The 22,604-nt window shown below is 62.5% G+C and overlaps 5 protein-coding genes across 9 annotated transcripts in view; 3 read left to right on the top strand and 2 right to left on the bottom strand.

Annotated features, from left to right (window-relative positions):
• Positions 1 to 1,285, bottom strand: part of SLC2A4 (solute carrier family 2 member 4) — a 32,669-nt gene extending 31,384 nt beyond the window's left edge. Inside the window, exon 1 of the mRNA XM_053212321.1 lies at positions 1,266 to 1,285. The gene's annotated coding sequence lies outside the window, so the exon portion shown is untranslated. The remainder of the gene's footprint in view (positions 1 to 1,265) is intronic.
• GABARAP (GABA type A receptor-associated protein) lies at positions 1,005 to 3,088 on the top strand. Its single transcript, XM_015069467.3, has 4 exons — positions 1,005 to 1,246; positions 1,796 to 1,874; positions 2,016 to 2,134; positions 2,607 to 3,088. Exons 1-4 carry the CDS (start codon positions 1,157 to 1,159, stop codon positions 2,670 to 2,672), a joined length of 354 nt encoding a protein of 117 aa, XP_014924953.1. The 5' UTR covers positions 1,005 to 1,156; the 3' UTR covers positions 2,673 to 3,088.
• A 942-nt stretch (positions 3,089 to 4,030) lies between these two features.
• PHF23 (PHD finger protein 23) lies at positions 4,031 to 8,447 on the top strand. 3 transcript variants are annotated; one of them, XM_027047497.2, is made up of 5 exons: positions 4,031 to 4,258; positions 5,843 to 5,874; positions 6,064 to 6,156; positions 6,706 to 7,543; positions 7,647 to 8,447. In XM_027047497.2, the coding sequence occupies exons 1-5, from the start codon at positions 4,225 to 4,227 to the stop codon at positions 7,859 to 7,861; spliced, it is 1,212 nt and encodes a 403-aa protein (XP_026903298.1). In that variant the 5' UTR covers positions 4,031 to 4,224; the 3' UTR covers positions 7,862 to 8,447. The 3 variants fall into 3 exon arrangements, with proteins under 3 accessions (XP_026903298.1, XP_053068047.1, XP_053068048.1); XM_053212072.1 differs by lacking the exon at positions 4,031 to 4,258 and adding an exon at positions 5,188 to 5,237; XM_053212073.1 differs by lacking the exon at positions 4,031 to 4,258 and adding an exon at positions 5,261 to 5,283.
• Positions 8,448 to 8,938: 491 nt separating this feature from the next.
• Positions 8,939 to 16,703, top strand: DVL2 (dishevelled segment polarity protein 2). 2 transcript variants are annotated; one of them, XM_027047495.2, is made up of 15 exons: positions 8,939 to 9,387; positions 11,796 to 11,865; positions 12,134 to 12,279; positions 12,374 to 12,471; positions 12,588 to 12,723; positions 12,845 to 12,935; positions 13,081 to 13,150; positions 13,240 to 13,379; positions 13,460 to 13,536; positions 14,021 to 14,088; positions 14,259 to 14,387; positions 14,476 to 14,607; positions 14,760 to 14,939; positions 15,348 to 15,563; positions 15,708 to 16,703. In XM_027047495.2, exons 1-15 carry the CDS (start codon positions 9,194 to 9,196, stop codon positions 16,154 to 16,156), a joined length of 2,196 nt encoding a protein of 731 aa, XP_026903296.1. In that variant the 5' UTR covers positions 8,939 to 9,193; the 3' UTR covers positions 16,157 to 16,703. The 2 variants fall into 2 exon arrangements, with proteins under 2 accessions (XP_026903296.1, XP_026903295.1); XM_027047494.2 differs by having other exon boundaries at positions 12,374 to 12,483.
• Positions 16,637 to 22,325, bottom strand: ACADVL (acyl-CoA dehydrogenase very long chain). 2 transcript variants are annotated; one of them, XM_027047496.2, is made up of 20 exons: positions 22,165 to 22,325; positions 22,005 to 22,080; positions 21,675 to 21,740; positions 21,517 to 21,589; positions 21,363 to 21,427; positions 20,899 to 21,033; positions 20,344 to 20,488; positions 19,956 to 20,085; positions 19,727 to 19,852; positions 19,162 to 19,360; positions 18,848 to 18,952; positions 18,328 to 18,414; positions 18,181 to 18,243; positions 17,978 to 18,079; positions 17,798 to 17,895; positions 17,650 to 17,722; positions 17,492 to 17,564; positions 17,323 to 17,395; positions 17,157 to 17,232; positions 16,637 to 17,070 (listed from the first exon to the last, which is right to left on the bottom strand). In XM_027047496.2, the coding sequence occupies exons 1-20, from the start codon at positions 22,224 to 22,226 to the stop codon at positions 16,930 to 16,932; spliced, it is 1,968 nt and encodes a 655-aa protein (XP_026903297.1). In that variant the 5' UTR covers positions 22,227 to 22,325; the 3' UTR covers positions 16,637 to 16,929. The 2 variants fall into 2 exon arrangements, with proteins under 2 accessions (XP_026903297.1, XP_053067422.1); XM_053211447.1 differs by having other exon boundaries at positions 16,774 to 17,070; positions 22,218 to 22,304.
• Between the last annotated feature and the right edge of the window lie 279 nt (positions 22,326 to 22,604).

Raw genomic sequence — 22,604 nt, 5'->3', positions numbered from 1 at the left:
GGGGTTGGGAGATGAAGGGAGGCGTCTTTGTTCACGTCCCCCCTGTCGGGGCGAGGTGCTGTTGGCTTTGGGGGAGGAGTGGGGAGCCTCGACATCAGGTGCTCTGGCGGAAAGGGTCTTGGAGACGGGATGGGCGTCCCGGTGGGGACCGGGAGGGCGGCCGTGTGTCCTGAAGGAACCTGGCCTGCGGGCTAGGACGACGCGGCAGTGTGGCGGCAGGAGATACTGGACCAGAAGCCAGACAGGCGGGACCTCGCCGGGGGCCGACGCGGACACGCCCGACGGCGGGGGGCCTAGCGCCAGGCCCGGCCCCGCTCCGGCCGCCCCGGCCCCGCCCCCCAGCGCCCCTCCCCCCACCTCCCCGCGGCCGGCTCTACTTCCCGCGGCCGCCACGTGACGCTCCGCCCTTCTCTGAGATCACATGATTTTCTCTCGCGACCGCCGAGTGTGTTCCTCCGCGATGACGTAGTCCCTACCTTTCGGACCTCCTCTCAGGTCCCTATTGGTCCACTCTTCCCTGGAACCTAGGCGTCCGGTGCGTTTCCCCGAACGTGTGTTTCGTTTCTGTCCCCCTTCATTTCCGGAGACCAGCTCCCCGACTTGGGTACTACTTTGTTTTGGTGTCAGCTGCCGCCGTCGGCGTACCAACGCGTTTCGTGAATAGCTATCCTTGTAATTATCTCTGCCTTTTTTTTTTTTTTCCCCCTCTTTACGTTATTTCCGAAAAGAACTTTCGGAGAACCGAGTCTCAAATTACAGTTACGGACTCGCAGCCCTTTTCATCCCCAGCCTCGTGGGGAAGGTCAGAATGTGGGTTTTCGGTTATTTTCGACCATAGCACAAGCCAACCACCTTTGCTACGTCGTCTGCGTAGCCCACAAGTTGATTCCAAAGCGATTACGCAGACGGCGTGAGGGGGGGCGGTCAGGGGGTGGTGCTACGCTGGCGGCGTTATGGCCGCTGCGCTGGTGGCGTAACGTAGCAGGCGGGGCGGCCCCGGATCGTCGTGGGTGGGGTTGGTGAATAGGGAAGTGGCGCAAGTCCCGGGATCGCTCCGCTGAATCCGCCCGCGCGTCGCCGCCGTCGCCGCCGCCCCCCGTCCCGGCCCCCCCCGGGTTCCCTCAGCCCAGCCCGGTCCAGCCCGGTTCCCGGGAGGATGAAGTTCGTGTATAAAGAGGAGCATCCGTTCGAGAAGCGCCGCTCTGAGGGCGAGAAGATCCGAAAGAAATACCCGGACCGGGTTCCGGTGAGGACGGTAGTCAGGGCCGAGGGCGCGGGGCGCTGGCTCTGACGCCACAGCCTGGGTTTGGGTCTGGCCAGGCGGCGCGGGCACTGGGCTGCCGGCTGTGGCGGGCGCGACCCTGCTGTCCCCGGGCTCGGAGGTTGAAAGCGGGGTGGCGGGAGAGCTGGGGGTGGGGGGACACGGATGGGAGAGGGAGACCTGGGGATTGGTGTGCCAGGCTGCAGGGAGTTTGACAGCCTGAGCTGCTCATGGTCTTTACCCCGAGCTAGCCAGGTTTCTGAGCCTGAAGCTCTAGGCGGCCCACTCGAGTCGTCCGTGCCCTGTTAGGATAGTTGTTTATTATGACGCCCTACTGAGGGATCCTGAATGTTTGGGTGAGTTCAGCACAGTGGGGTCAGGATCTCTGCTCAAGGCTGCGCCGCGTGTTCAGAGACAAAGAAAACGGAGTCGGACAGATTTGGGTGCTGGGAATTGTGTTACTCGAGTTCTTGGCAGGGGTAACTCTGGGACCATACACCTAATATTTCCTAATTTTCTTCTACCCTTCATCAGGTGATTGTAGAAAAGGCTCCCAAAGCTCGGATAGGAGACCTGGACAAGAAGAAATATCTGGTGCCTTCTGATCTCACAGGTGGGGACCTGACCCAGGCCCCGGGTTAGCTTCCTATGGGTGGCCGGGCATCCTTGTGGGAGAAGGTTCCACATTGTAACTGCTCTCTCTCTCGGGGGCACTTGTGATCTCTGGCTTCATCCTGCGTTGTCTCTTTGGCAGTTGGTCAGTTCTACTTCTTGATTCGGAAGCGAATTCATCTCCGAGCTGAGGATGCCTTGTTTTTCTTTGTCAACAATGTCATTCCACCCACCAGTGCCACAATGGGTCAGCTGTACCAGGTATGTCCCTGGGGAAGCCGGGAGGCTTCGGAGCGGTGTGGGGAGAGCTTGGGGGGAAGAAAGTGCTAAGTCAGCAGTTCCTGGACCCGCTGCCTTGCTCCGCTCTCCACTTTATCTTCGGCCTCAGAGTTTCAGCAAGGTCCTGGGTTGGAGGTTTGGAGGAGGCCATGGGAATGGCCAGAAGGGAGAGAAAGGTGAGGTGGACCGCCGTCCCGATCCTTCACCTGCCCCAGCGTCCTCCCCGTCCCAAGGCAGAGAACAGTCAGAGGGAGAGCTTTGTGCCCAGGACTGCTGCTGGGGGTGATGCTGCTTGGCTGCTACGGTCTGAAGTGAGGGAGTGAGTGAGGACGCTAGTTTTGGGGGGGGGGGTCTGCCTCGAGAACGGGACTTTGGAGAAGGAGGGGGGCAGCGGGTGGTTCAAGTGACTGTAGCCCGGGCGCGTGAGTACCGGTGTTCTCTGCTTCTGCCCCAGGAACATCACGAAGAAGACTTCTTTCTATACATCGCCTACAGTGATGAAAGCGTCTACGGTCTGTGAAGCTGCTGCCCCTGAGGTGGGGGGTCCCAGCCTACAAAGAGAGAGGTGGCCCCCCTCCTTGACCGAGTCCTCCTTCAGGCTCGACCACCACCTCCCTCCTTCAGGACCTGCACTTCCTAGCGTTCGAGGCTCTCCTCCAGCCCCTCTTGGCAGGAGGGCTCGTGGGGGAGGTGGCTTCTAGGACCTCTCCTTTGCCCCCTTTCTCTTTCCGCCTTCCCCACTGTGCTTTAGACTTCTCGATTGTCAATCTCTGTCACGTCTAGGATTGTTTTGGTTCCTGTTCCCTTTCTAACTGCCCAAGGGGCTCAGAACCCCGACATTCCCTTCCTTTCACTACCTTCTTTTTGGGGGGTAGAGGGGAGGGACTGTAATTGTGGGGGGAAGGTAGGAGGCACATCAATAAAGAGGAAACCACCGAGACGAACTGGATCTTGCTTTGTGTTGCTTCCCTCCTTCTTTTTCTTTTTAGTTGTCCCGAGGTGGGGATAGTTATCCGGAGGTGGGCAAAGTGGCGGTTGGAGGGACAGTAATATATTTTGTTTTCCTCTGTTCATGTTGGTTTTTTTCCTTGGGGGGGGGGGGGGCCGGGGAGGAAGGGGCAGTGTTTTTGGTGTGATGAAAGGAATACGGAGTATCATTTCATGAAACTTCTGTTTTATATACCTGTCTTTTGGGTCTTGATATAAAGAATCGTTTTTGTTTTTTACACCGTGGGTTCCGGTGGACAAAGTCGGAAAGTACCTGCTTCAAATAAATACCTCCCAAGTTTGTTACGGCCTTTGGGTTAGGGAAGAGCTGGTCGAGTGTGGGAGCTGGTGAATGGACTCCGTCCTCGCTTGGCATCTCGCTTGGCCAGACTAATGCCGGTGTGTGGAATTCAAGGGAGGCAGAAGACGGGGAGGAGAGAGCCATTATCATCAGGAGGACTTCATCCCCCAGCAACCCTTTCTCCCTCTGGCCGGAAGTGGGGCGGTCCCACGGGGGAGAAAGAAGCCGCAGAAAGAGGCAGTATGGTGGCCGAGAGTTCTAATCCCTTCTTTTCCTTCTTTCTTAGTCCCGCCCAGCCTACATTTCCCAGGATCCTGCGCGCGCTCTTCCGCCCTACCCTCTGCTCCCAATCTCCCCGCCACTCCCCGGGGGAGGGGAGCGGACTAATGCGCCTGCGCCCATCCTTGGCTTGCTGGGAACTGAAGTTCCAGAGGCCTATGGGGTCCCCTTTCCGCTGCCCCTAGACGGACTACAGGCCCCTTGATGCATTGCGCGTCGGCGCCCGCGGAGGGAGGAGGGAGAGAGGAGGAGGGAGGGAGGAGGGAGGAGAGAGGAGGAGGAGGGAGCAGGCGGCCGGCGGCGCGGGGGGAGGGGGCCCGGTCCGGGAGTGCGGGAGGCAGGGGTAGAGGGAGGTGGCGGCAGCGGCTAGCGGACTCGAGTCATTACCAGGCCGAGGCAGACACCTCTGTGGAGCGAGGCAGTAGGAGCACCGAGCACCGGAGGCGGCACCGGGATCCCCGGCTCAGGGGAGGGGGGCGCCGGACCGGGAGGAGGGGAGGGGGCGATGCTGGAAGCCATGGCGGAGCCCAGTCCCGAAGGTGAGCTCTCGACCGGCACGGAGCGCTGAGCCGGTGGGGGGCGGGCGAGGAATCAATTGGCAAACTTGGAGGTCGAGCCCGGAGCCCGGCGGGGGAGCGCGGGGAGGGGGTCGGGGGCCTGCCCCTGGAGGTAGGAGAGCGGCGAGTTGGGAGACCTTGGTGAAAGAGGAGTGGGAGCTCGGGCTGGGGGTAGCTGGAGATCAGACACCGTGAATGTGTGTGTGTAGGGGTGGGGGGTGGGGAGCGGGAGCTTGAACCCCGGAGCTCCGGGGGTTAGGGGCCGAGAGGGCCTCCAGCACGTTGGGGCCCTGAGGCCGGGAGGCTGGGGGAATCTGGGGGCCGGAGAGTTGTTGAGGAGGGAGGATGTGGAAGGGGACTGAGTGAGGAGCCCGGTAGTTGGCCGAGGTGGGGGAGTTTGTGGCGGTGGTGCCGGAGCTCCGGGTAGTTGCCGCCGGAGAGAGCCCGGGGATCGTTGGAGGGGTGGGCAGATAGTTGTGGGGAGAAGAGGGGGTCTGGGTATTGTCTGCGGTAGAGGGACCTGTACAGGGCGGGTAGTTGTGGGGAGAGAGCGCCGGGAAGCGAGGAGAGCCGGGTAGTTGTAGGGGCGGTGGGGCGGGGTGTGTGGGGGGGTTGAGACCGGCGAGTTGCGGGGGGGGGGGGTGCTGTTGGTCGGCGAAGGCTAGAGCCCGGGAGTTGCGGAGGGCGAGGGGGGCAGGCGGCAGCAGCGGGGGTCGCTGTAGAGGGAGAGTAGCTGGCGGGGGGGGGGGGCTAGAGTTTAGGGGTCCGCAGCCTAGTCACTTGGCGGTGAGTACGGGGGCGGAGGGGGGGCGGCGGCCGGAGGGCTCGGAACTGGGCCCGGGGGCCCGGCGGGGAGCCCGAGGAGCTCGAGACGGGGAGGGGCCAAAGCCCCGGATGGGGGCGGAGGGACGGCGAAATTGTGGGGAGCGCGGTATGGGGGGGCAGGTGGGGCCGCGTCCGGGTTAGTGCTCGCTCGTCTGTCCCGGACGCGAAGTGGCGTTGGATGTGTGAGCCTGTGTGTGTTTAGGGTGGGGGTGAGGGGCGCGCCGGGCCTCGTGCTCGAGTAGAAGGGGCCCGGAGGGCGGGGAGCGGTTCGGCGTGGTCATCCTGGACCCTGGGGGCGGGCGGGTTGCTTGTGCGGTCGCGGAGGGCCCCGGGCGGCAGATCGCGACCGGGTAGGAACTCGGGGCTCTGGGCGCGTGTGAAGGACAGGGGCAGGCGGCCGCCCGGGCTCGGTCCGGGGAGCGGTATGGCGGGGTGGGGCGCCGAGTGATCGAGTAGACTGGAGTCTAGAGAAACCGTGAGTTGGGGGGGCGGGGCGCCAGGCCTCCGGTGGGGGGAAGGGGAGCGCTATAGCGAGGCCTGAGAGGGCGCCGCGCCCTGGCTCCGCCCCTCGCAGGGCGGAAGGGGGAGCAGGGGCGGGTCCAGCACAGCTGGGGACCTGCCGGCCTGGCCGGGGGAGACCGGAGAGAAGAGGGGGTCTGCCTGGATCCTCCGAGATTTAGAGGTGGGGTTTCATGCGGACTCTTCGCTAGTGCCTTGACTCAGCTTTTATTGCTTCCACAGATCCACCTCCGACCCTTAAGCCAGAAACTCAGGTGAGGTTTCTCTTCCTTTTGCTGCCGGGGGGCCCTCCCCCTCCTCTCTCTCTCTCTCTCCCCCCCCCCCCCCCCCCCCCCACTTCTCCCTCTTCCCCTTCCTCCTGCCTCTTGTAGATCCCTTGCTCCGGGGTTTCTGCCTTTGGGAATGCCCCTCTTAAATTCCTTGTGATACATGTTTCCTTTCAGCCACCAGAGAAACGTCGGAGAACAATTGAGGACTTCAACAAATTCTGCAGTTTCGTGTTGGCCTATGCCGGTTACATTCCCTCTAGCAAAGAGGTAGGGACTGGAGGGCCAGTAGCCTGAGGGTGGGTGTCCTAGGACTGGAGAGGGCAGTCTGTGTCACTGTGTAAGGGAAACCTCTACCCGATGATGGGACACAGAAGACCAGGGAAATGGGAAACGTGGGAAAACCAGTACCTGGGGGCAGCTGGGTGATTCAGAGACTCGGCGGGGCCGAGCAGCAGTGAATGGTCGGTCTTGGGGTATTAATGGGAGGGCGCTGCTGGATAAGTATTAGGAAGCCGAAAATGGCAACAAACGTGGCTATACGGAAACAGGTAAAAGAAATCGCGCTCTGGTCTGCGGGTGACAATGCCGCAAGGCTGTGGGGACTGCAGAGGGGACGTGCAGGTGTTCAAGGGGAGATGCTGAGGGGAATTGGGGAGGGGACAAAGTTTCTGAGTACAGTGATTTTGTTTTTTGTTTTAGTGGTTTGGGCCAGGGTATCTCGGGGTAGATCTTGTCCCTGGTTTTTAGGCTGGGTTTGTACAGGGGCTGAGGTGCCCCTGGGCCCCTGCTGACCCTGGTCTCTTTCCCCCATTTAAGGAAAGTGATTGGCCAGCCTCAGGCTCCAGCTCTCCTTTGCGAGGTGAGAGTGCGGCAGACAGTGATGGCTGGGACTCGGCCCCCTCAGATCTCCGAACCATCCAGACCTTTGTTAAGAAAGCAAAGTCATCCAAGAGAAGGGCGGCTCAAGCAGGCCCCACTCAACCAGGACCCCCAAGGTCCACTTTTTCTCGTCTGCAGGCCCCTGACAGCGCGACCCTGCTTGAGAAGATGAAGCTCAAGGACTCGCTCTTTGATCTAGATGGGCCCAAAATGGCGTCTCCACTGTCCCCCACATCCCTGACACATGCCTCCCGGCCCCCTGCTGCTCTCACCCCGGTACCCCTTTCCCAGGGGGACCTCTCCCAACCTCCTCGAAAGAAGGACCGAAAGAACCGAAAGTTGGGGCCGGGAGGGGGGGCTGGCTTTGGGGTGCTCCGGAGGCCTCGGCCGGCTCCCGGGGATGGGGAAAAGAGGTCTCGAATTAAGAAGAGCAAGAAACGGAAGTTGAAAAAGGCAGAGCGGGGGGATAGACTCCCACCTCCTGGGCCTCCCCGGGCACCCCCCAGCGACACAGACTCTGAAGAGGAGGAGGAAGAAGAGGAAGAGGAGGAGGAAGAAGAGATGGCGGCAATGGTGGGGGGTGAAGCCCCCGCCCCCGTGCTGCCAACACCCCCAGAGGCTCCTAGGCCTCCTGCCACGGTGCACCCCGAAGGAGCCCCTCCCACTGACAGCGAAAGCAAGGACGTGGGGAGCACGGAAACCAGCCAAGACGGAGACGCCAGCTCCAGCGAAGGCGAGATGCGCGTCATGGACGAGGACATCATGGTGGAATCAGGTGCGAGGTTTGGGGCTGGCCCGGGTTAGCTAGGAGGACGGGCTCGGGGCTGCTGGGGACCCAAGAGCTCGGGCAGAGCACCAAACAAACCTTCTTTCCCCAGGTGATGACTCATGGGACCTGATCACGTGTTACTGCCGAAAGCCCTTTGCAGGGCGGCCCATGATCGAGTGCAGCCTGTGTGGGACATGGATCCACCTGTCCTGTGCGAAGATTAAGAAGACCAACGTCCCCGACTTCTTTTACTGCCAGAAATGCAAGGAACTGCGGCCAGAGGCCCGGCGGTTAGGGGGGCCTCCCAAATCGGGAGAGCCGTGACATCGCCATCTCTAGGCTGGGACTTCCAAATGACAACAGGACTTGGGAACTGAGCCTCGGGGTCCTCAGTATGTCCCCTGGAGCTTGGATATTGTCCCACTTCAAAGGCAGGAATACCCGAGGGAGGCTGGTTTGGAAATGAGTGTCTCGGCTCCAACCTTACCTTTCCTTCCCACCTTGTGGACTTGAACGTGGACCCATTACGGTTGGGGGTAGGAGGCCGCCTGGGTCCCTCGCCACTTCATTTCTGCCCCTTAGACCTGCCACCCCTCACCTTGTGGGCCAGCGTTGGAATTGGGGTGGAATGGGACAGTTGTCTGTAAAACTCGAGTGTAAATACAGCACCCCCCTCCCCTTCCTCGTCTTTTCTCTCACTCCCCATTTATTCTACACCGGTTGTAGTTTTAATTTCGGCCTTCCCCTTTCGGGCAGGGCAGCTCGGAGGTGGAGGGCCAACCAGAGCCTGGCCGAGGGGAGGAAGGAAAACAGGTGACGGGACTCACTCACCTCTTTTGTTTTTAATACCGTCGGCCAGCTGTTTGTACAGACAGCCTGCGTGTTGTAAATAAAGCGGAGTGGGCTCTTTTGTGTTTATAGCCCTCACTGACTGTCCTGCTTGGGAGGGAGGCTTGGGAAAAGCTGACCGAAGACTGGCTGGGAGTGGGGCCGAAACCCACCTCCACGACCTGGCGGCGCGCCTTCCCCCCTCCCCCCAGCCCGGGACCCCCACACCCCCCCCCCCCCATCCGCTCCCCCGACACGCACGCTCCAGGGGATCAGACTTGCTCTGAGCACCCCGCCTGAGCGGAGCAGAGCAGGGTGGGTGCTGGGGGGAGGGCGGGGGGGGGGGCAGAGGCCGGGTGGACGCGGGTGGGGACACATTCGGGGGCGGGGCCGTTGAGGGTTGGGAGACCGTTGCTGAAAGCAACGATCACGTGTCAGGGGCCCTGGGAGGAGCCGGGAGGTCACGTGACCGGGAGGGGATCACGTGGCGGAGGGCGGGCCGACGCGGACCACGTGACATGGGGAGAGGTGGGCGGGGTGCTGAAGGGCGCCCGCGACGTCGGCGGCGGTGGCGCGCGGCGGCGGCGGCGGCGGCGGCGGAGGAGGCGGCGGCTGCGGCGTCTACGGCCTCGGGTCGAGCCCTACGGCCCGTCCCCCCTTCCCTCGGCCGCCACCCCGCTGCCCCCCGCCCTCCGCCCCGCTGCCCCTCTCCGGCGCCGGGCCGGTCCTGGTCGCCTCGCGCGTCGGGTGGCGGGTGTGCGCAGGCGCGGCGGGGGCGCTTCGCCCCTTTGGGTGGGCGGCGGAGCCCGGGAGCGCGCGGGCGAGACCATGGCGGGCAGCGGCGCGGGGGGCGGTGGTGTCGGGGAGACGAAGGTGATTTACCACCTGGATGAAGAAGAGACCCCGTACCTGGTGAAGATTCCCGTCCCCGCGGAGCGCATCACCCTGGGCGATTTCAAGAGCGTCCTGCAGCGGCCCGCGGGCGCTAAGTACTTTTTCAAGTCAATGGATCAGGATTTCGGGTGAGCGCGAGGCCTAGATTGCAGCCGATGGGGGGCCGTGCTGGCGTGGATTGGGCAATATCGAGGGGCACAGGTCTGCTTTGGGCCGTACTGGGTTTTCTGGGTTCTAGTGGAGCAGATTGTGTTATGCTGGGGTTAGATTGCCTATCCCAGGACGGGCCAGGTTATGCTTGGACAGATTGGGGCGCTCGGCGCTGTCGGACGACAGACTGGGCTGTGCTAAACCAGATTAGGGGAGATTAGGCTATCCTGGAATAGAGTGGGACACAGTGCTTTATTTGGGGAGGTGCTGAATTCACCCGTCCTGTATTCCGAGCAGTCCTATAGCACACAGGCTATGAGGGATGTCGTGGAATCTTCGGGTATAGATTGATTTGTGTTGGGGCAATTTGGGACATCCTGGACTGCATTAGAGCAGACAGGATTGTTTGGGGACGTTTTGGTATGTACTAATGCAAAGAATGCTGTATTGGGATGTTCTAGGCTGCCATGGGGTGGATGAGACTGGGAAAAACTTGGGCCACCCTGGTCTCTACAACCCAGTAGAGACTGGGTTGTATTGGTTGATGGTAGTTTTTGCTGGGGTTTGGTTTTTATTGAGCCTCAGTTCAGGGACAGACGAGCAGGGCTTTGGGGGGTCTATGCCAGTACGGACAACTGTATAGAGGTAATCCGCTCTATATTGGTACAGACAGCTGCATGTGAGGACGTTGTCAGCTGTTTCTAAAATATATTGGGCTATTCTGGAGTAATTTGGGTCATTCTGGACTCGACTAGGATTTTTAATACACAGTGAGCCCTTTTGGGTTTATAGCTCTTGAGACGGGGAGCCCTCCACCTTCAGCTCTTGAAGGCAGGCTGGTTTAGACTGGGGCAGTCTGGCTTCTATGGATAGCTGAACAGACTGGCTTCTACCGAGAAAGACTGTTTGTTGGATGTTGGGAAGGCGGTATTATCTTGGGAGTTACCTGGGGTTGACTGATTGATTGGTTGATTTTGAGAGAGAGAGACGGAAAGAGAAAGAGGGGGAGGGGGAAAGAGATGGGGGGAGCAGAGGATCTGAAGCAGGCTCTGCACTGACAGCAGCGAGCCCGATGTGGAGCTCGAACCCAGGAACCGTGAGATCATGACCTGAGCCGAAGTTGGATGCTCAACCAACCGAGCCACCCAGGCGCCCCCTGGGGCTTGGCTGGGATTTAAATCAAGGTTCTACTGTTTGTTAGCAGTATGTTGACGTAGTTAGTATAGAAAATCTCACATAGGTGCGTGGCGCACAGCAGCTTTTCAGTAAGTGGGTACCGTCGTTAATAACGTCGGGTCTGACCTGTCCATAAGTGAGGTTATGGTGTGACATAAGACGGAGTGATTTGCCAGACTAGGTTACGCAGAGACGGAATTATGTTATAAAACATCCTGTGTTGTATCGAGATTGATTGACAGTGATTGGGCTGAGTTGTCCCATTGGTAACAAATGGGATTAAGATGTCACATATCCAGGCTTCTAGGACCACGTTAAGCCAGAGGGTTAATGAGACAGGCTGTTCGAATTTGGAGGTGAGAATGTGTGCGTGTGAGAGAGAGAACCCGTTGAGGGCAGAGATTCTCGTAGTTCGTGTATTTATTCGACCAACGTTTGTTGATGCTTAACAAGTATCCGGTCTGTCGCTGTGTGGCCAGGACAGGGTGCCGAACAGAACAGGCGGCCGTGATTTCACGTGGTGGGTGAGAAGAAGGAGCGAGTCGTGTCCATCCTGACGCTGGGCTTTGGGGTCTGTCAGGCAAGACAGGTTGCTTGGTGCAGAGACCTGTGGGAAGCACGGGGGGGGGGGGGGGGGGGCGGGTCATGGCTGGGGTTTGTCTGTCCCTGGGAGGGCCCCGCCTAGTGAGGAGGTACCATTTTTGGTCTAGCGGGTGTTTTCACGTGGGGAAAAGTAGCCCATTTGGAGAGCTCTCTGGGAGGGAGAGAGAGAGAGAAAAGCAAGGAAAACGCGAGACTAGAGGCTTCGGGGCCAAAGGTTTTGGGGACAGGGTGTGAGGAGTGGGGTGGGGGTTGGGGGAGGTGCCGGCAAGGCTCCTAAGGTGAGACAGACCTACCTGTAGGGTCACCCAAGGGGACAGGACGGTCTCTGAGATCCGAGTGAGAAGTTGGAAGCGGACCCCAGGAAATCTTTGGAGCTGCATTGAGCCCGGAGGATGAGTTGGGGAGAGAAGGAAGGAAAGGGAGCGAATGGGGAGACCCCGTAGGTGTGCAAGCGAAGGGTTTCAGTGTCAGGGAAGAGGACTGGGTCAGGGCTGGAGAAAGTCGGCACCCCCGAGCTCCATGGATGCAGGTCAGGAGGTTTGAATTGGGGGTGTGTTGGGGGTGTGGTGAGGCCAGTCTCACCGGCCTTTGTGCCCTCTCTCGGCAGGGTGGTGAAGGAGGAGATTTCAGATGACAGCGCCCGCCTCCCCTGCTTCAACGGAAGGGTGGTGTCCTGGGTGAGCGGCCGTCCCTCTCACGCCGCCAGGCGCTCTGAGCCTCAGTGCCCCCGGCCCACTCGTTGGAGGCCTTGGCTCTTTGCTTCCTCGGCGGCTTGGAGAGCCAGCCGCGGCCCATCAGCCTTCTCTGGGGCCCGTACTGCCAGCTCCTGCTCTCTCTGTGCTCATCCCAAGTCCCGTCCTCGCTCAGACCCACCCCCTGCCCCTCTCCCCGTCCTGGGACGCCTCACTTCCTGGTCGAGCCAGTTTCTGTCTTTGTACTTTTCAGCTGGTGTCATCGGATAACCCCCAACCCGAGGTGGCTCCCCCAGCCCACGAGCCTCGGACCGAGCTGGCGCCACCGCCGCCACCGTTACCCCCTTTGCCGCCGGAGAGGACCAGTGGCATTGGCGACTCCAGACCTCCATCCTTCCAGTGAGATTGGGGATCCTTGAGTCCAGGGGAGGGAGTCGAGGATGTGGAGCCCCAGCCCACTGATGCGGGCTGCGAACCGTCTCTGCCCGTCCAGCCCTAACGTGTCCAGCAGCCGGGAAAACCTGGAGCCCGAGACAGAAACGGAGTCGGTGGTGTCTCTGCGGCGGGAACGGCCTCGCAGGAGAGACAGCAGTGAGCATGGCGGTGAGGGGGGGCGGGCCCGAGGCCGGGTCCTCCGGGAGCCCAGGGAGGGCGGTGGTGGGCGTGAGGAGGGGGGACAGCTTCCTGAGGTTCCTGTTCATGCTCAGCGGGGGGCCACAGGCCTGGCGGCCCCTCGAGGCTGGAGCGCCACCTGGCCGGGTACGAGAGCTCCTCGACGCTCATGACCAGCGAGCTGGAGAGCACCAGCCTGGGCGACTCTGATGACGACGACACCATGAGCAGGTAGGGCACCGCCCGTCCTCCTGTCCTCCTCCTCCTCCTCCTCCTCCTCCTCCTTCTGTCCCTCCTCTGCCCATCCTCCCTTCCTCCTCTTTCCCCCGTGACCGCCTCCGCCTCCTGACAGGTTCAGCAGCTCCACGGAGCAGAGCAGTGCCTCCCGCCTCCTGAAGCGCCACCGGCGGCGGAGGAAGCAGCGGCCGCCCCGCCTGGAGAGGGTGAGGGGGCTCTCACGGGACAGCTGGCCCTTGGAGAAGTCGGGGGCCTTGGTTCAGGGGGTACGAGGGCACAGGAAGCGAGCACCCCAGGGCCCGTCCCTGGGTCGTCGGAGGCAGTGCGGCTCCTTCCCCGTTTCCCCGACAGGCCTCGTCCTTCAGCAGCGTCACCGACTCCACCATGTCCCTCAACATCATCACGGTCACGCTCAACATGGGTACGGGGGAGCCCGGGCGGGGGCCGGGTCTGCGGGGGCCCAGGGGGTGCGCGGCGGGCTGCCTCCGGTCACCCGCGCCCCCTCCGCAGAGAAGTACAACTTCCTGGGCATCTCCATCGTGGGCCAGAGCAACGAGCGGGGCGACGGCGGCATCTACATCGGCTCCATCATGAAGGGGGGCGCCGTGGCGGCCGACGGGCGCATCGAGCCGGGCGACATGTTGCTGCAGGTGCGCTGGTCCTGGGCCCCGGGGCGGGGGGGTAGGGTTGGGGGCCCCGGCGGCCTCTGACCCGCTGGCCTGGCTTCCAGGTGAACGACGTGAACTTCGAGAACATGAGCAATGACGACGCGGTGCGGGTGCTGCGGGACATCGTGCACAAGCCGGGGTGAGCCGCTGGCCCGGCCTGGGTCTGCTCTCCTAGTGGTGGCGGCGTCTCGGTTAGCGGGGGCGTGACATCACGCGTGTCCCGAGAGCACGAGGTGGGACCGTGTGACGTGACAAGTAACTGTGGCGTGGGGGTGCCGGTGTGAGCCCGGCTCAGGTCGTGACCTAGAAGGTGGCCGGCGCCTCCGACGCCCTGTCCTCAGTCTCCCCGGAGGGCATTGTTCTCCTGCCTTGCTGTCACTGCTCCATTCGGTCCCCCCACCTCGTGTGCGTGCGCACGCATGTATGCGGGTTCGTGAACCGCATCGGTTAGCTCTCTGGTTCTGGGACTTACGCTCAGCGGCATTTCTAGACTGGTCTGTGTTGGTGGGTCCCTCTGTCTCTGGTGTCTTCTCCGTCCTGTCCCTCAGCCCGTTGGTTCCAGGCCTGCACACTCCCGAGCCCTCGCCAGCCACCCCCGCCTGACCGCTTCTCCCCTCCCACAGCCCCATCGTGCTGACGGTGGCCAAGTGCTGGGATCCCTCTCCCCAGGCCTACTTCACCCTTCCTCGGAGTGAGTGGCGCCAGGGAGGGTCTGTGGCTGCCTGGGCAAGAGAGCAGGGATCGGGGTTGGGCCTCCACGTGGCGGGAGGCGGTGGGGGAGGGTCGGGAGGGAGGCGGGGTGGGAGTCTGAGTCGGGGAGGGCTGGGGAAGCATCCGTCTCGGGGGCCTCCTCTGTCCCAGACGAGCCCATCCAGCCCATTGACCCCGCTGCCTGGGTGTCCCACTCCGCCGCGCTGACGGGCACCTTCCCAGCCTATCCGGGTTCCTCGTCCATGAGCACCATGACATCGGGGTCCTCTCTGCCTGACGGTGAGCCCCCAGCCCCGCCTCTTTCCCCTCCCTGGGAGGCCTCTCTGTGGTGCTGGGGCCCTACCCTGCCGCCTCCTTTCTCTGACAGGTTGTGAGGGGCGGGGTCTCTCCATCCACACAGACATGGCGTCTGTGACCAAGGCCATGGCAGCTCCCGAATCTGGACTGGAAGTTCGGGACCGCATGTGGCTCAAGATCACCATCCCTAACGCCTTCCTGGGTAGCTCTGGTCTCTGGGCAGGTGGTGCCGGGGGGGGGCGGGGGGGGGGGCGGGGCGGGGCAGGAGGCCCAGGCTGGGAAGGGCCCAGGCTGGGGTGAGGCAGCAGTCGGGAAGGAAAACCTGAGCACTTTTTCTGCTCCGTGCGCCCCCAGGCTCGGACGTAGTTGACTGGCTTTACCATCACGTGGAAGGCTTTCCTGAGCGCCGGGAGGCCCGCAAATACGCCAGCGGGCTGCTCAAGGCTGGCCTCATCCGACACACGGTGAACAAAATCACCTTCTCTGAGCAGTGCTATTACGTGTTCGGGGACCTCAGTGGCGGCTGTGAGAGCTGTAAGTGCCCCCCCCCCCCGCCCCCATCCCGCCCCCATCCCCGCCCCTTCCTGTCTCCGGCCCACAGCCCGCCAGGGTGCCCGTGGTCACTTGAGCAGTGTGTGTCCTGCGTCAGGCTCCGCCCTGGCCAACACCCACTTGCGTCCTGTCAAGCTGTGCGCCACGCGCAGGGCTGTGTGCTGGGGGGGAGCGGAGTCTCCTGAGTCTCAGGAGAGTGTGGGACTCGGGGCCCTGGGTGAGCTCTGCCCTGACCGCGGCAGAGGGGTGGGTGTTTCCTGTCAGAGGCCCTCATCTCCGCCCCCCCTCGTGGATGGTTCTGGGGAAGCAGTGCCCGGTTTCCCTCCGTTCACCATCTTTGCGTCCTGGCCACTGGAAGCAGTGACTCCCGGTCTCCCTCTCGCTCTCCAGACCTGGTCAACCTGTCCCTGAACGATGACGGTTCCAGCGGGGCTTCGGACCAGGACACCTTGGCCCCGCTGCCTGGGGCGACCCCGTGGCCCCTCCTGCCCACCTTCTCCTACCAGTACCCGGCCCCGCACCCATACAGCCCCCAGCCGCCACCCTACCATGAGCTCTCATCCTACACCTACGGCGGGGGCAGTGCCAGCAGCCAGCACAGCGAGGGTAAGTCGCGGCTAGACACCAGAGGTGGGGGGGGGGGGGGGTGGAGAGGATGCAGGCAGGAGAGGCTGGTGCAGGGGCAGAGCGGGGGGTGACCCGGGGCTGCTGGGCTAGGGCTCAGTTCGCCTCCTCTCCTCCACCCCACAGGGAGCCGGAGCAGTGGGTCAACACGGAGCGATGGGGGGGCGGGGCGTACGGGGAGGCCTGAGGAACGGGCCCCCGAGTCCAAGTCCGGCAGCGGCAGTGAGTCTGAGCCCTCCACCCGGGGGGGCAGCCTTCGGCGGGGGGGGGACCCTGGTGGGGCTGGTGATGGGGGCCCACCCCCTTCCAGAGGCTCTTCGGGGGGCGCGCCCAATCTCCGAGCCCACCCCGGGCTGCATCCGTACGGACCACCCCCTGGCATGGCCCTCCCCTACAATCCCATGATGGTGGTCATGGTGCCCCCGCCCCCGCCCCCCGTGCCTCCAGCAGTGCAGCCCCCGGGGGCCCCTCCGGTCAGAGACCTGGGCTCTGTGCCCCCGGAGCTGACCGCCAGCCGCCAGAGCTTCCACATGGCCATGGGCAACCCCAGTGAGTTCTTTGTGGATGTCATGTAGAGCACGTGGCGGGCCTGTCCAGTCAGCGCTTGGTGCTTCTGTCCTGTGCCGGGGGTCTCGTCCATCACGTGCCTGGCACTCCTCTGGCCCAGCTCAGCCCGGCCTGTGGGCTGCTGGGAGGCGGCCGCCCCTAGGACTCTCACCAGCAGTGCCTGGTTCCTCCCCTTTCCCTCCGGGGGTGCGCAAGGGACCTTGGGTTATTTTTAGCTTTACTGTTTTTGTACGCCTTTTGGGGGGGGGGGTTGAAGTAGACTTTCGTACATTTTTCGGACTATTTTTTTAGTAGATGTTTCTCTTTTTATACGAAGAACCTCTATCTCCTGGGCCCTTCCCAACCCTGAAATGTGACCTCCTCCTCTGTCCGTCCAACTCTGTCCTGTGCAGGGTAGCGGTGGTCAGCGGTACCCTGGGAGGAGGAAGGGCTGGGCACCCTAGACAGCAAAGGAAGGTGGGGTGTTCGGTCTCGGGGGCCCGTGTAGCTGCTTTTGTTACTCTATTTATTTAGTCACCTGTGTAAGACACCAAATAAAGCAATAGAGGCCAACTGCGCACGCCTCTGGCTCCTTTCTTTGGGAGGGAGGCAGGCAGTGAGGGAGAGAACCGAGGCAGCAGCGAGGCACGGCTGGTGAGAACCTTTACTTGTGAGGCAGGCAGTGGGCCTCCGAGAGCAGCCGCCGCCCGGGGGCCAGGCCCTCCTTAAGGCAGAATGAGGGGGCTGGGCTTTGGCTTGGGAGAAGGCACGGGGGGGCCGGCGGGCAGGTGGCGGGGAGTCCTCAGAAGCCGAGGGGGTTGCTGGTGACCACACCGCCTCGCTCCACCAAGGCCGTGGAGATGCTTTTGAAGTTCCGGAAGAGCTCCTGTTGCTGCGGGTCAGACTGCAGAGCGGTCATGGTCTCCCGGACCCGCGCGGCCGCCTGGGGAGAGGGCAGGGGAGAGGGCAGGAGAGATCCAGGCCTGCGCCTCCAGCCCCCCGCGCGCCCTCGGTAACCCCGAGCCTCACCTCGATACACCAGCTGTCGCAGAGCATCTTCTCGTGCTGGGCTGTAGGGTGGCCCTCGCTCAGGGATCTCGAGGCCCTGGTGCACGGCAAGAAGAGACCACACAGCTGGGCTGGGAGCCCCGACCCGGGACCCCTGCGGCTCAGGCCTCCCACGCCACCCCCTCACCTGGACAGCACTACCACCATGGTGTAGAGGTCAATGGCACTGTCTGCCAGACGCTGCAGCACAAACTGTTCATCTGTCGGGTACGTGGGACGGCGGGGGGGAGGTGTCAGCCGGAGGGAGAGGGAGCAGGGGGGGGGGGGGAGTGTGGGGGGGGGTAGATCTCACTCACTGACAATCCCCTTCTTGTGTTTTATCAACTTGGCCTCCACCACGGCAGCGAACTGCTCCAAGGCCTGCACCACCTGCCCCGAGAGGAGAGGGGCTGGGGGAGGGAGCCCAGCCACACGGGCCCTCCGCCGCCTCCTTCAGGCCCGCCCGACTACTCACCAGCTCCCCGCTGCGGCTCAGCTCCTGGTGGATGACGCCGCTGAGACTCAGGCCACTGCCCAGCCCTGCCCGCCTGAGAGGACGGGGAGAGTGACGGGTTAGTGGCCGCCCCGTGCCCCTACCAGCCCCACCCCGGCTCTGAGCTGACCTCCTCAGCTGCTTGCCCGCCTCGCCTAAGAGAAGGCCGGCGTTCCCAAAAGGATTCTTCAGAGCATTGCCGAGTCCAGAGAGTTCCTTTCCTTTGTCCTGTGTGGGGAGAGGGCCTAGTGCTCAGGACATGCTCTTCTCCCTACTCCCACGCCTCCACCCCCACCCCGTTCCCTCTTACCATACAGCCCTGCAGAGCCACAAACAGTCGGAGAATGTCGTTCGTCCCTTCGAAGATCCGGAAGATGCGAAGATCTCGGAGAACGCGCTCCACCCCAGGCTCCTGCCACAGGAAGGCAGAACGTACACCCCTGCCGAGGTGCACCCACCTGCCCCTCCCCCCGTCCCAGCCGTGGCCAACCGGGGCACAGAGCCAGCCTGTACCGTCATGAAGCCCATGCCGCCCATGATCTGGATGCACTCGTCGGTCACCTTCCAGGCTGCCTCCTGGGAACAGAGAGCCCTGTAAGACTGGTCTTGGAGCCAAGCTCCCACGCTGGGTTCTCCCGCCCTGTGGGCCTGGGACCTCACCGAGCCAAAGATCTTACTGATGGCGGCTTCTATCTGGAAGTCCGTGGATCCCTGGTCCATGTTGGCACTCACCATGTAAGCCATGGACTGAGGTTGCGGGGTGGGGACACGGAAAGGAAAAGCAGCGCGTCAGACTCGACCCGACCACCTGCGTCTGCCCTAGCTCCTCGTGGCCCTGGCCTTCACCTTCTAGCTCCACCCATCAGGCACGGTGAAACACTGGGTCCCCCGAGTCAGTTCATTGGGGGCTTCTGGGCATCTGACTTCTTTGAAGGGGGCGAAGAGGTAGGGGCGGGGGTGCAGGCGGAATAAACTTCAGCTACTTCTGGAAGCATCTCCGAACGGCACGGCTCTCCCCCTCGTGCAGCGACTGAGCTGACTACGCCTCCCCGCATCCCCTAGGGCATTGGTGTGAAGCTGGAGACCCACTGCCCCAGGTGCTGCTGGGGGTCGTGGTCCGACCGACGACGGGGAAGAAGGCCCCGGGGCTCTGGGGAGCGCGGCGCGGGAAGACTCTCACCTCAGTCACGTAGTGCAGTATAGCCATCCGGGCCAGCTTCTCCTGGATCAGCCCAAAGTTGTGAATTTTATCCCCAAATTGGGTACGATTCGTAGCATGATCCACCTGGAAGAAGGCACACGGGCCCCACTGTGGTTAACCCAGTGCCCCCCGCCCCCCCCCCGGCAGAGGGCCTGGGCTGGACACAGACCTGAGCGATCAGGCCTGGGAGCTGCCAGCATGGGAGGGGGTTCTGGGGGGACGGGATACCCTCAAGGGGACAGGGCCACATGGGAAGGGGGACCGTGTGACTTCTGTCCAGGCATGGTACTCACCGCCTTAGCGATGATGCCCTTCATGGTGCCTGCAAGGGCCGCGGCCATGCCGAACCTTCCGTTGTTGAGAATGTGCATGGCGACCTTGAAGCCACCCCCTACCTCGCCCAGCACGTTTTCTGCCGGCACCCGTACTCCATCAAAGTACACCTCTGCCGTGTTTGAGGCCTTGATGCCCATCTTCTTCTCCGGGGGCCCGCTGTGACAGGGTGGGGTGGAGAAGCAGAGGCGTGCTCAACAGGTCGCGGGGGTGGGGGGGGGGGGGCATTTGTTGCCAGCCAAGGAGGAATTACATCGGCCAGGAAAGGGCGTGGGAGGGTGCGGGCAACTGTCCCTGCCTGCCCGGAGGGGAAGGATGCCTGGCTATGTAGCCCACCGGATGCTGGGCTCGCTGGTTGCGGGAGCCGGACCTTTATGTTGGTTCTGTGCAGATTGGTCCCAAAGAGAACATGCCATCTAGCTCTTTGGGTTTTGCACACGTCCCCGGGGTGACCTGTGATGCCGTCTGCTCTGTGCTGCCCCCAAACCTGGCCTGACCTTTTCCTTCCTCCCCAAACCCACTCACTGGGTAACACCTCCAAAGCTCCTTTCCACCACAAAAGCTGTGATCTTCTCTTTCACGGCCCCCGTGGCTGCATCTGTAACTGGTGTCTTGGCAAAGACCGTGAAGATATCTGCCAGGCCCCCGTTACTGTGGACAAAGGAGGGCCAGTCAGGGTGCGGAGGACAGGACAGAACAGTGGGGGCCGGGAGTTGGGTGGAGGTGGACAGGAGGAAAGAAACGGGAAGATTGCCTGATCCAAATCTTGCTTCCATTGAGGGTGTAATATTTTCCACAGGGGCTGGGCACAGCCGAACTTCGGATGGAGGCTGCATCCGACCCACTGGAGGGCTCGGTTAGACAGAAAGCAGCTATGGTCTCCCCTGGAGGTAGACAGTGCCTTTAAACGGGGTCCTGATGGGCATCAGAGGCCCCTCACTGCACCTTTCCCTCCCCAACACACACACACACACGCAACTCCTTAACATCTCTGGCATCCCGTTCACCTTCTTCACATTTCCCGACCAGCACACGGATCCCTTCCCAGAATCTTGCCCAACTGACCCACCCAGCTGTGTGGTGACCTTAGTACCACTGGCCTAGGATGCCCCCAGTCCCTGGGTCTCTCGGGGCTGCCTCACCAGATGCCAGTTTGGGGAGGTACTTTTCTTTCTGAGCCTTTGTGCCAAAGAGCAGGATGCCTTTGAATCCGATGCTCTGATGAGCCCCCAGGGTGATGCCCACGCCAAGGTCATGAGTGCCCACGATCTCCACTAAGCGGGCATACTGCGGGGAAAAGCAGGCATCCGGGGCTATTACTGGCTGCATGGGGCCGTAGCAGGGAAGTGTGGGCCACAGGCAGGGCCTGACCTGGGCAGCCCACACTGTGACTAGAGAGCCAAAATGTCACCGTGATAGAGAGGGACACGGGTGTCTCCCCAGCTCTTGGGAGAGAGGCTTCCTAACCTATTGTCAGTCTCTGCCATTAGGACTTGTGAGCCTGGGAGAAGTCCACAGCCCTAAGGGACTGTGTCCAGTTTGGTGATTTGTTTGGGACAGGTATGTGCATCCTGGGAGGGTCAACACGGGCAGGTATTTGGTGGACCTGAGCCTTGGGTCAGGTGAGCAAGGAACTTAATCACGGCAAAGCTGGGGTAGACTGGGATGCTGGGAGTGACCGAGGGGACCCCCCTCACCTGGGTGTTACAGAGGCCCACGCCGCCCAGTTCGCTGGGCACTTGCAGACCAAAGGCCCCCAGCTCCTTGAGACCCTGCATAGTGGTCTCCTCCACCTTCTCCATCATGTCGTTCTTGGCAGGATCGTTGACCTCCTGGGGAGGGCGGGCACAGGATGCATCCACGCTCCTTTTTTTTTCTTTTCCAAATTTTTCTTAAGTTTATTTATGTTGAGAGAGAGCAAGTGGAAGGAGGGACAGAGACCGGGAAAGAGAATCCCAAGCAGGGTCTACCCGGTAGCTCAGAGCCTGAGGCAGGGCCAGGACCCACGAACTGAGACATCACGACCAGAGCTGAGACCAAGAGCTGGAGGCCCAATTGACTGAGTCACCAGACGCCACCAAGCTCCTTTTAAACTGCTGAGCACCTCTGCCACCCCATCAGGAACCAAGCTATCAATTCCCCCGCCCCAGTCACTCCTCACCTCAAAGAAACGGGACACAGGCCCCACCAGCTCTTTGAGAAACTGTATCTGCTCCTCGTTGAGCACTGTGGGGGTGGGGAAGGACAGGCTGGTCAGGCCGCCCAGGCGGTCAAGGGAAGCTGCCTTGCCCCACCCAGCTGTGACTACCCCTTACCAGACGGGTAAGGGAACACCTGGTTGGTGGTGAGCTGGCCCCGGAACATCCCGGCTGCAAAGGACTTCGATTCCTGCGCAGGGAGAAGGGGGTTTCAGGGAGCTGTCCGCGGTGGGTGAGCCCCTGGCTTAGCAACTCCCGGCCTGGGGGCCACCTACCGCCTTGGCCTGCTTCTCCTGGGTCGAAGCCTCAGGGGAAAGGGGATCTGACTTCTCCAGAACCGCCTGGGGAGACGTTTAGTTAGCGAGGCCGGGAAGGGGCTTCCGAGATGCCAAGGAGAGTCCAGGGGGACAGCTGGGTGGCGGCGTCGGGCGGGTGCGGCGACCTTTCCCCCAATTCCATCACCAGGGCACCCTGGCCTGACCTTTCCCCTACTTTCGGCGGCAGGTGACCAGGGTAGAGAGGGAGACCCCTGCCGGCGGCGGGGAAGGGGACGCCGGGGCGGACCCTCACTCCCACACGCCGCGCCCCAGGCCGCCGTCACTCACCTGAGTCGCCCCACTGGCATAGGGTCGCCGGGCCAGGCCGAGCGGGGTCTGCCCCAGGAGCGCACGGGGCCACGAGCTGTGGGGGAGCGGGGGTTTCAGTCCCGGCCCGGTCCCCAGGTCCAAGGCCACCCCCGTTCCATCCCTTCTGTCCAACACACACCTTCCGACCCCCAACCTCCGCAGCTGCTGCCCCACGATCGGGGCCGTCCGTACCGCCTGCATCTTCGAACTGCTCGAGCCGCCGCCGCCTCGAGCGCGGAACCAGCGCCGCGGTCCCGTCTGCCCGAGTCTGGGCGCCCCCACCTAGTCTTGACTCTTGCTCCACAATGCACCGCGAGGTGGGCGGGCGGGGCTTCCGGCCTCGGGGCATGCCGGGAGCTGTAGTTCCGGCGCGCCCTCGGCCTCTGTATTCTGGTTGACCTAGGGCGGTCTCCGAACGTCCCCGCCTCCCCCAAACGCCTGGTCCCGCCTGTCCCACCTAGAGTGTGGGAGGGGTGACGGGACCGGCTGGGACGGAAGAGGGAGAGGCTTAGGCGACCGCAGCCAGAGGGATGGAGGGTAGACGGAAAGGAGGACTTCCCAGGTGGAGTTGGAAGGGAG

Source organism: Acinonyx jubatus, chromosome E1, assembly GCF_027475565.1.
Source record: "Acinonyx jubatus isolate Ajub_Pintada_27869175 chromosome E1, VMU_Ajub_asm_v1.0, whole genome shotgun sequence".
Taxonomy (NCBI): Eukaryota; Metazoa; Chordata; class Mammalia; order Carnivora; family Felidae; genus Acinonyx; species Acinonyx jubatus.
Note: the sequence above shows the minus strand (reverse complement) of the source record. Positions and strands in the feature narration are given on the sequence as shown.